We start from the raw sequence: 14,307 nt of genomic DNA on the forward strand, positions 1-14,307 counted from the left end.
CTCGACTTCTGCCCGTATTATGACGTTCTGCTCGGCATTATAATCCCGCTTCCTCTGTTTGACGGTCTGAGCATCCGGCCGGGCATGTAGCTCGTGCTGCACGACGCTCGGCGAGATTCCTGGCAGCTCGTACGTCGACCACGCGAAGACATCTAGGTTTTGTTGGAGACATCTGATCAGCTCCTCCTTCTTGCTTGCCTCTAGGTCGGAAGCTATGAATGTCGTGGCCTCCGGTCGATCTGGATGAATCTGTACCTCCTCCTTTTCTTTGTAAACAAAAGTAGGCGGCTTCTCGGTTATAGTGTTTACCTCGATACGGGGGGCTTTCCGAGCGGATCTCGCCTCTGCCCGCACCATCTCCACATAGCAACGCCGCACTGCCAATCGATCGCCTTTAACTTCTCCCACTCGGTCTTCCATGGGGAATTTGATCTTCTGGTGGAAAGTTGAGACGACTGCCTGAAACTCGTTGAGGGCCGGTCGCCCCAAAATGACGTTGTACACAGAGGGAGCATCCACAACGATGAAGTTAACAGTCCGCGTCCTCCTGAGTGGCTCTTCCCCGAGCGAAATGGCCAACTTAATTTGACCGACTAGCTAAACTTCGTTCCCCGTGAATCTGAACAAGGGTGTGGTCATCGGTAGTAGCTCCGCCCTGTCGATTTGGAGCTGGTCGAACGCCTTCTTGAAAATTATGTTGACCGAACTCCCTATGTCAATAAAGATGCGATGAATAGTATAGTTTGCTATTACCACTCGGATGATGAGGGCGTCATCGTCCGACACTTTGACTCCCTCGAGGTTGCCAGGCCCAAAGCTGATTGCTGGCCCGCTCGCCTTCTCTTGGCTGCATCCCACATCATGTATTTCCAATCATCGGGCGTACGACTTGCGGGCTCGGTTGGAGTCCCCACTTGTTGGCCCACCGGCGATGATATTGATTTCCCCCCGAGTGGAATTACTTCTATTTTCTTCCTCCCGAGCAGATGGTCTGGCTTGCTCGTGGGAGACTCGATGGTTGGCCCTTGGCTGGTGAGGTTGCTGTTGATGATGGTGCCGCTCCGGTGAACGTCGAACTATTTGTCGCTCGGCGTGTTGATGCTAAGTTCGCCTGTCCGGTGAAGGAGACCAACGGCGATAGCTCCTTGGCTCAGGCTGGCTGACCAAGGGGAGACTTCGGCAGTCTCAAGTATTATGGGTTGCTGATTGATGGATTTTGCAAAACATGGGCGTCCATACCTTGCCCTTTTACCGGGGTCGTTCGGCCGCAATATGCTGAACAGCGGGCGATCTGAAATCTTGAGATGGCCTCATCCCCTCGGCTTGTGGCCCTTTTGGCAGTTGCTGGTTGATATGTGTTCTCCGTTCAGTTTGAGATGGGGGTTCGCCTGGCGCTTCCTTCTTTCGAGCCGCTTGTGCTTCCTCCACGTTAATGTATTCACTCACTTTTTTCAGCATGTGGTCGTAGTCGCGAGGCGGCTTCTTGATGAGCAAGAGGAAGAAGTCTCCATCGACTAAGCCTTGTGTAAAAGCATGCATCATTGTCTCAGATGAGACCATGGGAATGTCCATAACCGCTTGGTTGAAGCGCTGGATGTAGGCTCGGAGAGTTTCTTTTGGGCCTTACTTCATGGAAACGAGGTTGACGCTAGTCTTCTGATAGCGTCGGCTGCTGGCAAAGTGATGGAGGAATGCCGTTCGGAAATATCTGAAGCTCTTAATCGATCCGTCCGGCAATCTCCGGAACCAGTGTTGAGCCGAGCCGGATAATGTAGTGAGGAAGACTCGGCATTTAACTCCGTCAGTGTATTGATGAAGAGTAGCAGTGTTATCGAACGTACCGAGATGGTCGTCCGGATCAATTATGCCATTATACTCCCCAATCGATATTGGAGCGTAATGCTTCGGGAGCAGGTCTTGTAAAATCACCTCAGAGAATTGGCGATTGACCCGCTCGGGAGATGACTCTGTACGCGGTCCTTTCCCCTTTCTGGCGTCCCGCATGGGCGCTTCGTCGGACGATCCCTGGCTGGCTAGGGCCAGCTCCGACGGGGTCTGGAACAGTGCCCGATGATATGGAATGGGGCGGCCAGCGTGTCTCCTGGTGTGCCGGTCTGCCCTTTGTTCTGAGTCCACGTAGAATATTGTTCCGGCCGGTCCTCCATGGCTGCTCGGCCTCCAGAGACCGAGGCGGCCTGTTGCGCTATCCTTTCTGCTTGGGCCTTCTGCTGTTGCTCCACCATCTTTATGGCCCGCGCTTGGATAAGTGCTTCGAGCTCCTCAGGAGAGAGCGTTACCATAAGTTGGTGTCCAGCTTCTTCCATCTTCTCGACTCGGATTCAGGTGCATTCCCACAGACGGCGCCAATTTGATCCTGTCCGCACACTGAGTCAATGGAAACTAGGGACGTGACTCGAGCAGGTATCTACGACGTAAGCCTCCAATGACCCACAACAACCGATGGGGTTCTCGGCGATGACCCTCCGACGCTCAAGTCAGGCGATGACAAGAAGAGGCAGAATAAACACTATGGCTACAGTAGAATAGGAGAGAAAATCCTACCTCCGTCGAAGTCCGGGGGTCTTTATATAGGACCCCGGAGAGGTGCGTGCATGCTTTCCAAAGCATGCATGTTCTCCAAAGCATACCTTGGAATGGCTGTGTCAGAAAAGCATGTCTGACACTATACCTCAATTGTCCGAGTATATCTCTGTCATGGCAGTGGAAACTTCCTTCGTACGATCCTTGGTACGGCCCGGCCGTCGACCATGCTGCTTGTCGGTGGCAGACGTCTCGAGAATGATATCACTAGCTGCCCCTTTTGTCCTCTTCTAAGCCCTGTGTCTTTAACCGGGCCGATCGGTCTGATCGCTTGGCCTCCTGGGCGCCCGGGTAAACACATGCCTCGGACCGGGTGAGCCGGCCGATCGGTCATATACTCGGATGGGGGGCCCCGACTAGTAGTTCTGTCGTTCGGCCTAGCATCCCAGCTACTCGTCATAGTGGTTCCTCTATAAAGGAGCTTGTAAGCGTCGGAAGCTCGACCCAAGGTCGAGCTGTCTTCATGCCAGTCCGGGGTTTACCCAAGCCGGTTGGCCAAGAGATTCCTCCCTGCTCGGCCGAACCTTTGACTTCCTCCCTGCTCGGTCGGACCTTTGACTCTTTCGTACCATTGACCCTTTCCTCTGTGGACCCCCGCTCCTTACCGCCGGATTAGATACCATATTAGGATCAACATGGGCCAGATATAAGAGAATATCAGGCCTAACTTAGGCCTTATATCAGATAATATCATACTCATGTTAGGCCTGATATTATCCCATATCATGCCCATAATCAAGCTGAAAAATTTTGTAACAGTTGATCACTTATAGAGAGCTTTAAATAAGTAATGCATAGCACCATTAGAGTCCTTGCAAGACTAGAAACTTAGACCACTTAAAATGGGTTCAATCGGAGAAGTCTAAGTCCATCTGTGGATTTTGACCAAAACTCATTGATGGACCTACAACACTTGGATTTCTTTAATTTCATGTTCCCTAGAAAGGTTTGAGAGGGGAGAAGCAAGATATGGTACTAAATCTTGTTTCTAACCACCACAAATGAAGTTCTTGCTCCGTGCCAGTTGGCACGGAACATTTCAATCTTATGGATTTCCATTCAATGAACAACACACACCCTATTGAATTTTAATATTCGGGGATAACACCTACCACCAATTTATTTTTAAGTAAAAAATTACTTAGATATTTAAGCTAAATTACAATACAATTAGATATTTCCAATGTTCTTGTTATAGACTTCAAATCAAGTGTTCAACCTAGTCTATTTGAAATTCTAAACAAATTCACAAATCATAATCTACAGCATGTTTTTAGTTTATAGAACGGAGATATAGTCTTAGGTTTTAGAAATCATGATCAAAAAATTAGATTGTGATCGATTGAACAAAGCAGGTGACGTGCCAACCAAGTAGGCCCACGTTGGGTCTGATATGATACCATATCAGGCCCAACGTGGACCTCATATAAGAGAATATCAGGCCCAACTTGGGCCTGATATCAGATAATATCAGACCCACATTGGGCCTGATATCAGATAATATCAGACCCACATTGGGCCTAATATTATCCTATATCAGGCCCACAATCAGGCTGAAAATTTTCGTAACGGTCAATCACCTATAGAGAGCTTTAAACAAGTAATGCATAGTACCGTTGGAGTCCTTGATAGGGGTGTAATCGAGTCAAGTCGAACTCTTGAATGTTTGAATTTAGAACAATTACCATATGCATGGTAGAACAATTACCATATGCTTTACCGTCTATTTGGGAGGAGGCGGGGAAAGGAAAAGGAAAAGGAAAGAGAAATAATGGAAAGGGGAACTTTGAATCTTGTAAGAGAAAAAGTGAAAGAAGAGAAGGAAAGGATAAATTTTAACTTTTCTTATCTATGGGACCCACATGTCGTGTACACATTATATTAACACATTCATTCTCTCGCATCATTTTAACACTAATTTTCATTATTTGTGGGGCCTGTTGTCCATTAATCTTTAATTTCATTACAATTTTAATTGTATTTATACAATTTAAATAATTATTATTTAAAATAATTAATAATATTATTTTTAAATATATTATTTACATAAAATTAAAATATATTTATTTAAAATTAAAATAAATAATAATATTAATAATTTTATTTAAAATTTAAATATTATTATAAATTTGAAATGAAGGAGTACAACGTATAAAAAAAATTACACTTGCATAAACTTAAAATACAATACTTTCAAGAATTGTTGTTGTATTGTGACTAAATATGTTCAACTAAATCTGCACGAAGTTGGTGATGCACATGACTATCATGTAATTCAGAATTTATTCGGAGATAATCATGAAATCCTCGATTTGAACCTTGGATATGTTGTACAAGTTCATCACCTTCATCGTTGTTGTACCAATTTGTCACCTGCTCCCCCTCATCTTTAACAATCATGTTGTGCAAAATAATGCATACTAACATAATATGTTTTAACTTTTTTTGTACCAATAACGTGTTGGACCTCTGACAATTGCCCATCGAGCTTAGAGCACCCCAAATGCTCGTTCAACATCTTTTCTTGCAGCCTCTTGTCTTTCCTTAAACAACCTCCTCTTGGGATCTTCCGGGCAACGAAAAGCCTTCACGAAAGTAGTCCATTCTGGATATATTCCATCTGTTAGATAATACCCCATTGTATATTGAGTCCCATTGACCGTGAAATTAATCTCCGGGGCATTTCCTTGCAAGACATTATTGAATATGTGAGATTCGTACAACACATTAATATCATTATGTGAACCTGCGACACCAAAGAATGCATGCCATATCCACAAGTCTTGAGACGCGACCGCTTCAAGTATGATTGTTGGTGATCCATGACCTCTTGTAAACTGGCCTTTCCAAGCAACTGGATAGTTTTTCCATTTCCAATGCATGCAATCAAGGCTGCCCAACATTCCAAGGAAGTCGTGCCTCTCATTATGCATTTGAAGAAGACGTTGAACATCATCAGCATTTGCCCTTCTCAAGTATCGATCACCAAATAGTTCAACCACATAACCGCAGAACTTGAACAGACACTTGATGGCGATTGATTCACCCATGCGTAGGTACTCATCAAGATGGTCGGCTGGGGCTCCATAAGACAATTGGCGAATCACAACCATGCATTTTTGTAGTGGTGACAAGCCTTTTTTTCTTGCAGCATCATCCCTCTGCTGAAAATATGAAGAACGACTTTCAAGTGAATTAACTATGCGGTAAAATAAATCTCTTCGCATGCAAAATCGTCTTCGAAATATTTGATCTGGATACACTGGGGTTGTGGAGAAATAATCATTGAAGAGTCTCACATGTCCGGCTTCACGATTTCTTTGGATGAACCTTCTTCTTCACCGCATCTCGTTATTACTTTGGTATGCTTCAACTATTTGTCGACTTTGTTGAAGTATCAACGACATTAGCTCATTCCCCAGATCATAACCTTCATCATCAACTCCAACTTGGACTTCATTTTCACTTGTCGAGTCAGAGTTGATGCTACTTGAATATTGAGACATTTCGGAGGAAAATAAGAGAAGAATTTTAGAGGTATTTAGGTGTTGAAAGATTGAAATAAGGTGATGAGTATTTATAGATGAAATTTTACATTTTTTTAAAAAACTATCTGTTGAAACTTGAAATAGACGTTGAAAGGATCCGTTGTGTTGATTAATATCCATTGTGTGAAAAATTAAAAACTAAGAATTTTTTTAAAACTATCCGTTAAAAAAAATATTGAAAAACTATCCGTTGATTACTATCTGTTTAAATGATTTTTTTTAATTTTTTAATTTTTTAATAGAATATATATAAAGTTTATGGTAGGTCACAAACTTGAATGTTTATGGATGGTAGGTCACAAACTTGAATGTTTATGGTGGGCCACACAACGATTAAAAAATAATAAAATATACATTGAACGCGTTCAATGTTTACGTGGGCCCCATCTATATTATAACAGTTCTTACATTGGTTTTAACGTTCATATAACGTTATAACATTTGAATAACATTCCAATGCAGTTGCTCTTATACCTAGAATTAGGGTGTAAGGAAGGGGAAGGGAAAATAAAAAAAAAATTATTCTAATTTTATCTATATTCTTAATAGTTTAAGAGATTTTCTAATTTCTAATGTTGTCATGCCGTTGGAGTCAAATTCCCTCATCTTCTTCATAACTCGATTGTTGTTAGATCATTAGAGGAGAGAATATGATACGTCTTCTAACTGAATTGAAGGGAAAACTATTTTTGTTGTCAAAATTTAATAGAAGATCTAGATTTTTTTAAATTTTACCATCAAAATTTAATAAGTTATGAAAGAATAAGAATTCTCATTATCAATATTGATCCTGTCGAGAAACTGGGAAGACGGAGCCGTCGGGATGACGTGGCTGGGATGTTGACCGCATCTCCATGACCCGGATGGTGAGCTGTCCTCTATGTTGACCAAGTCGTCCGAAGTCCTCTGGTCAATAACACCTACAGCCAGCGACCGGGTTACCTCGATCCCTGGTACCTCGATGCTCGAGGTGAGTCCCACAAATATATGAGCAGCCAGATAATAATAGAGAAATAAATACACGAATAAGGAGTGCGAGAACGTACCCTGGCCCCGGGGAAGGCTCCCTCGGATAGGTGGGTGAGCTGATCGAGTCGTCGTGACCCTGAATAGTAGATAAATGTCCACCAGGTGAGTAGCTAGCTCCGGTGGCTCGAAGCCAGGCGCGATATGGATCTGCAATGCGACGCACGGTACGACTACAGCCTCAGCTTGCAAGCCGATATGCAACAATGACACGAAGGCCGAACACTCTATCGGCTCACAGGCCGAGATACAATAGCGGCACGAAGGTCGAACACACTCTCGGCTCGCAGGCCAGAATATAGACCTAGTACGATACCTGAGCCCTCGGACAGTGGCTGCTCGGAGAGTGACGACGGCTGCCAGGTGGTATCAGCGACTACAGCAAAAGCTGGACGCCGGAGGCGGTGGCGACTGCTGCTAGGGCGGCTGCGACAACTTTTGGAGGTGATGACGATACTCCCTGACGACGTCAGTTCCGGATGAAGTAGGAGAAGGCAGCTGTGCCATACATCTAGTGAGGAAGGAGGAGGTGGCGTGCCTCCCTCGCGGCGACGACAAGCCTCAGCCGACTATGGCCCGGCTTGAGGACGAGGAGAAGGGCGAGAAGGGCAGGGACAACCCCTGTTGGCCGGAGGTAATCGGCGCCGGAGAGGATGAGGAGGAGAGGTCTAGAAGGCGACGTCGGCCTGGAGAAGGAGAAGAGGACAGCCTCCTCGTGCGTGCCCTAGAGTCGACGGCAGAATCCCCATGAATGCCTTGGTGTCGGCGGCGGAAACCCCAGGCATGAACCGCTCCCCTTTTTCCGGTGGCGGCGTTGGAATGAAAAGGAGGTAGAGGAGAGGAGGAGGGCAACGCCGGCTGCTTCGTCGGTCGTCGGCGAAGGTATCAGAGGGAGAAAGCTCCTCCCTGGTTGGCGGCTGAAAAGGCATCCCCCCTCCTTTCGAGAGATGAACAGTGTCGCTTTTATCCCCAAGCCCTTAAGGTGCCAAAAGATGAAAATGCCCTCCTCCCTCCCAAGCCCCATAACACATCCGCATCACAAGCCTCCCCTTCAAGTCTAGTCGAAGGAGGCGCGAGTCCGACTGACTAGACAATCTGTCACAAAGGCTAACTCACTCTCGGTAACCATATCAAATCGCTGAACCCATCGTATAATGTCATGCGAGTGGTAGCTATAGTAATGGCGTCACATGAGCTGGCAACGATGCCGAGCGGATGCCAAACAGGGGATCGGGCAGGCTCTGAGTGAGCACCCGAGCGTATACCGAATGAGCTATGAGGCGCCGGGAGGAAGTGGAGCCTGAAAATCGCACGAGAGCATAGCCAGCGAAATAAATGTGTTCGGCAATGACAGTCGTTAGCCGAGCAGACTACCAAGTCAATAGCCGACCAGATGCCGAGCGGGTGGCACAACGTTAAGCAAGTAAAATAATAGTCGACCGAGTGCCACATGGGATGTCGAGCGCATAACCGCGAAGATGTCGACCTAATGACCGAGCGGGCAATGCCGATCGGGTGACTGAGAAAATGTCGACCTGATGACCGTAAAATGTCGACCTGATGATCACTGGGATGCCGAGTGAAACAAGCATGTGGCTAAGTGGACGATCGGGTAATAGAAATAATGTTGAGTGGGAGTGAGTCCTGTAGACGGAGTGGGCATGTAGTTCGTGAGAACCGAAGGTGAACAGGAGCAGAACCTTTGAGCCGAGCAGCGAGTAAGATGCGAGTGTCAAGCAATGCGATGTGTGGGATGAGTGTTGACCGAGCAACAACGCCGGGTAAAACGCTAATGATGAGTGCGGGGCAGAGCGACAAGTAAGCGAGTTGCGAACGATGAGTGCAAGGTGAAATGACGAATGAGCAGTAAGCGCCAACCGAGCAACCAAAAAATGTTGGTCGGAGGGCCATAAAATGTGATTGGGCGGCCTGAAAAAGATGACCAGGTGTCCGTAAGATACCTGATCAGGCGAATGAGCGGGCAATGTCGCGCGTGCGACCCAGTTCAAATGTGTGGCCGTACGAACGACCAAGTGATACCGGTCGGACGACTACGAGAGTGCTGACTGAGCAGCCTAGAGAATGCCGAACGGGCGATCGCAAAATGTTGGTCCGTCAATCGAATAATACCGAGCGAGATAGTGTTGCCCAGGAGATGATCACGGGAGAACAAAAAGTACGGAGTTGGCATCCTGAGTGGGTGCGAGGCTCATGCAACCGAAAGGCCTGGAGCCCGAGAGATGCCCCGGTCAACGAATAATGGAGATACCCTAGTCCGAGACCATTGGCAATAGCTTGATAAACTGATTCGTGACCAGTGGAGATTGCTCAACCCCTAACAAGGGAGATGAAAGATCCGATAAGCTAGTCCGAGCTCAGTGAAGACACTCGACCCCGAACGGGGGAGATAGAAGATCCGATAAGCTGGTCCGAGACCAGTGAAGACACTCGACCCCGAACGAGGGAGATAGAAGATCCGATAAGCTGGTCCGAGACCAGTGAAGACACTCGACCCCGAGCGGGGGGAGATAGAAGATCCAATAAGCTGGTCCGAGACCAGTGAAGACACTTGACCCCGAACGGGGGAGATAGAAGATCTGACAAGTTGGTCCGTGAACACGGTCTTCCGGGTGTTTATAGTCGTCGGTTCGACTCTAGGGTTTAACGTCGCCGCCCGACGGTCTTCAGGTCGGGTGGTTTATAGTCGCCAGTTTGACTCTGGCATTTAACGTCGCCACTCGACGGTCTTCAAGCCGGGGTTTTTATAGTCGGCGGTTCGACTCTGGCGTTTAACATCGCCGCTCGACGATTTTCAAGCCAGGGTTTTTATAGTCGCCGGTTCGACTCTAGCGTTTAACGTCACCGCTCGACGGTCTTCAAGCCAGGATTTTTATAGTCGCCGGTTTGACTCTGGCGTTTAACGTCACCGCTCGACGGTCTTCAAGCCGGGTATTTATAGCCGCCAATTCGGCTCTGGCGTTTAACATCGCCGCTCGACGATCTTCTAACATAACTCAAACCCCGCCGATCGGCACGGGGTCTTCGACATCGAGCACGTGGCTCGGATAATATACACCCGGCCGATCGGCGCGGGGTCTTTGACATCGAGCTCGTGTCTCGGATATTATACGCCCGGCCGATCGACGCGGGGTCTTCGACATCGAGCCCATGGCTCGGATAATATACGCCCGGTCGATCGGCGTGGGGTCTTCGACATCGAGCCCGTGGCTCAGATAATATATGCCCGGTCGATCGGTGTGGGGCCTTCAACATCGAGCCCATGACTCGGATAATATACGCCCGGCCGATCGACGCGGGGCCTTTGACATCGAGCCCGTGGCTTGGATAATATACGCCCGGTCGATCGGTGCGGGGTCTTCGACATCGAGCCCGTTGCTCGGATAATATACGCCCGACCGATCGACACAGGGTTCCTCGATCGAGGAACTAGAGCAGATCATATAACTGAAAAAGAAAAGATAACACAAAAACTGACCGAGGTCATGAGGATGGTAGAATTTTCCAGCGTCGCCCATCTTCACGTTCCAGATCAGGTGCTTTCCCATAGACGACGTTAATTTGATCCTGTCGGGAAGCTGGGAAGACGGAGTCGTCGGGATGACGTGACTGGGATGTTGACCGCATCTCCATGACCCGGATGGTGAGCAATCCTCTATGTTGGCCAAGTCGTCCGAAGTCCTCTGGTCAACAACACCTGCAGCCAGCGACCGAGTTACCCCGATCCCTGGTACCTCGATGCTCGATGTGGGTCCCACGAATATATGAACAACCATATAATAATAGAAAAATAAATGCACGAATAAGGAGTGCGAGAACGTACCCTGGCCCCGGGGGGCTCCCTCGGATAGGTGGGTGAGCTGATCGAGTCGTCGTGACCTTGAATAGTAGATAAATGTCCACCAGGTGAGTAGCTGGCTCCGGTGGCTCGAAGCCAGGCGTGATATGGATCCACAAGGCGACGTACGGTATGACTACAGCCTCGGCTCACAAGCCGATATGCAACAATGGCACGAAGGTCGAACACTCCATCGGCTCACATGCCGAGATACAATAGCGGCACGAAGGCCGAACACACTCTCGGCTCACAGGTCGGAATATAGGCCTAGTACGATACCTGATGCCTCGGACGGTGGCTACTCGGAGGGTGACGACGGTTGCCAGGAGGTATCAACAGCTACAGCAAAAGCTGGACGCTGGAGGCGGCGGCGGCGCTGGACGCCGGAAGCGGCTGTAGTGATGGCCACCAGAGGCGGCAACGCTAGCGACCGGAAGCGACTGCTGCTAGGGCGGCTGTGACAACTGCTGGAGGTGATGACGATATTCCCCGACGGTGTCAGAGCCAGATGAAGTAGGAGAAGGCGGCTGTGTCGTACATCTAGTGAGGAAGGAGGAGGTGGCATGCCTCCCTCGCGGCGGCGACAAGCCTCAGCCGACTATGGCCCGGCTTGAGGACGAGGAGAAGGGCAGGGACGACCCCTGTTGGCCGGAGGTAATCGGCGCTGGAGAGGATGAGGAGGAGAGGTCTAGAAGGCGGCGTTGGCCTGGAGAAGGAGAAGAGGACATCCTCCTCATGCGTGCCCTGGAGTCGACAGCAGAATCCCCATGAACGCCTTGGTGTCGGCAGCGGAAACCCCAGGCATGAACCGCTCCCCTTTTTCCGGTGGCGGCGCTGGAATGAAAAGGAGGTAGAGGAGAGGAGGAGGGCAACGCTGGCTACTTCTTGGCTGGCGACGGCGGAAGTAGAAAGCTCCTCCCTGGCTGGCGGCGGCGGAAGTAGAAAGCTCCTCCCTGCCTGGCGGCGGAAAAGGCATTCCCCCTCCTTTCGAGAGATGAATAGTGCCGCTTTTATAACCAAACACTTAAGGTGTCAAAAGACGAAAATGCCCTCCTCCCTCCCAAGCCCCATAACACATCCGCATCAAATATTATCTTTTATTTTTTTATTTAGGAATTTCAAAATTATTATTTTTATTATTTCTCATCTAATTACTTTGTTATTGATAATTTATTATTTTAATAATTTTGTTATTGATAATTAATTATTTAAATAATTTTGTTATTAAAAATATCTAATTTATATTCATAAAATAAATATTAATATTATAAAAATATTTAATTTAAAAAATGAAATATTTTTATAACTTGATTTATTTAACCTTCATTTCCCTTCTTTTTCTCCAAAAATAAATTAACACATTTTATGCTAATAAACCGTTCCTTTCCAAATAAAATAAGAGGAAGTTAAATACTTTACTTCCCCTCTCTTCTCCTTCCGTCCCAACAGAATGTTAAATTTTTTTATTGATAGGTAAATATTCCATAGAATCGTAACAAGAAATTCATCTAAAAAGTTGGGTAATGCTAGTTATCTTTGTATTTGCGACAATTTACCAAAAGGCGTAGGTAGAATTATGTATTTATCAAAAGACGTATCATAGTTTTATTTATACCAAATGATGCACAACAAAAAATAAAGTTCCCATTTTACCCCTCCCTCCCGCTAATCTCTTCTTGTCAATCACCATTTTCCAAACATCCAAGTCACATGTTTAACTGAAAATTATTTTGTGGTTCGGATGCACGTCCTTTCACCCTCTCTTTCTCCCTCCATCCCTCTTACTGGTCTTATAAACACAAAGCGATCATGAACCTTCTCCGCTTGTTATACCTTCTCATGATGTTTGGCGGCATTGCAAAACAAAAGTTTCAAGAGAAGAGTTCATAGGACAACAGCGGTTAAGAACCGCAACATTGAAGTCCACCCCTACTCTCAATTTGAAATGGAAGTAGAGACATAGGTGCTTCATTCATTGTTGATTTGGAAATAAATATTATAACTGCGGAGAGTTTCAAATTTCAGGACTGTCTTGCTCACATGCTATTGCTGTCATCATTCATCGAAACATGGATACACTTCCATATTGTGAGCATTTTTTTCATTCACAGAATTGGAATGCGACATACATGGATCGTATTTACCCATGTCGAAGCAAGAAATTTTGGCCTAGAGGCATAAACAATATTATAGTTCTATGTCTCCGTATCCTTGTGTAGCCGGGTAGGCAAAAGAAGGCAAGGATCGAGTCGAAACATAATGGGGAGGTAAAAATCAAATGCAGCTGGTGCAAACAACTGGGCCATAATCGAAGGACTTGTAGAATGCCGCCAACCTCTGGTTCTTAACTTACCTATATATGTATACAGGAATATTATGCTTGATTTAAATATTTTGTAAGCAAGAGGAGTGGATCCTTATATTTTGTATATAGTGCATCCATAGTGTCGTAAAAAAATAGTTATGCAAAAAATGTTACTGTTATATCGTTGTTTGTAGTATTCATTTTTTAATACAGTAATATTTATTATATGAGAAGTGTAAACCAATATCAAGAAGGCAGAATTAATACTTCACACCATATATCAATTTTGTAAAATAAAAACTCGCTAGCAGTTGTGAATATTCAGAAATATAATAGGCTCAGTCCAACTGTGCATTTAAAATCAATAGGTTGGGGTTGGAAATTTTAAAGTCTTTTAAATTTATTTTCAACTCTAACTAAGTTATGACCTAAACAAAATAGGTGTTGTGTTTAAAAAATATAATAGGACAACGGTTGCTTCTAATAGAATACAATTCAGGTGAACATGTTTTGTGCCAACTGGCACAGAGCATGAGCTTCATTTGTAAAGGTTAAAACTAAGTTTTGACACCATATATAGATTCTACAAACTCAAACCTTGATATGGAAGGTGATTTTAGAGAAATTCAAATACCGTAGGGCCATCAGTGGATTTTGACCAAAATCCACTAATGGACCTACACATCTCTGATCATGCCCATTTCAAGTATTATGAGTTTCTAGTATTCCAAGAACTTCAACGATGATATCCATTACTAATTTAAAGATCCTTAGAGGTGATCAAACGTTGCCAAACATCTCAGCCTTATTTTGGACCAGATATGCCAGAATATCATGCCCATGTTGGGCCTGATATGCTAACATATCAAGCCCAACGTTGGGCCTAATAGGTTGGGACCTTTGCCATTTTGTTCAGCCGATCACTTCCAAATTCTTACTCCACAAATTTAAAACTTGACACCATCTTTCCT

At 46.0% G+C, this 14,307-nt stretch overlaps 1 protein-coding gene across 1 annotated transcript; it reads right to left on the reverse strand.

Moving 5' to 3' along the window:
• Positions 1-5,090: 5,090 nt before the first annotated feature.
• On the reverse strand, positions 5,091-8,104 carry LOC121997057. The gene is made up of 2 exons (XM_042551279.1): positions 7,931-8,104; positions 5,091-5,765 (listed from the first exon to the last, which is right to left on the reverse strand). Exons 1-2 carry the CDS (start codon positions 8,102-8,104, stop codon positions 5,091-5,093), a joined length of 849 nt encoding a protein of 282 aa, XP_042407213.1.
• Positions 8,105-14,307: the final 6,203 nt, after the last annotated feature.

This window comes from Zingiber officinale, chromosome 1A, assembly GCF_018446385.1.
Source record: "Zingiber officinale cultivar Zhangliang chromosome 1A, Zo_v1.1, whole genome shotgun sequence".
NCBI lineage: Eukaryota > Viridiplantae > Streptophyta > Magnoliopsida > Zingiberales > Zingiberaceae > Zingiber > Zingiber officinale.

Bases quoted from the DNA above. Each gene is read 5' to 3' on its own strand.
- LOC121997057 (XM_042551279.1), bottom strand. From the start codon at position 8,104: ATGCCTTTTCAGCCGCCAACCAGGGAGGAGCTTTCTCCCTCTGATACC. The intron at 5,766-7,930 runs GCATTCATGGGG...TCATATTTTCAG, and splicing joins TTTCCGCCGCCGACACCAAG to CAGAGGGATGATGCTGCAAG.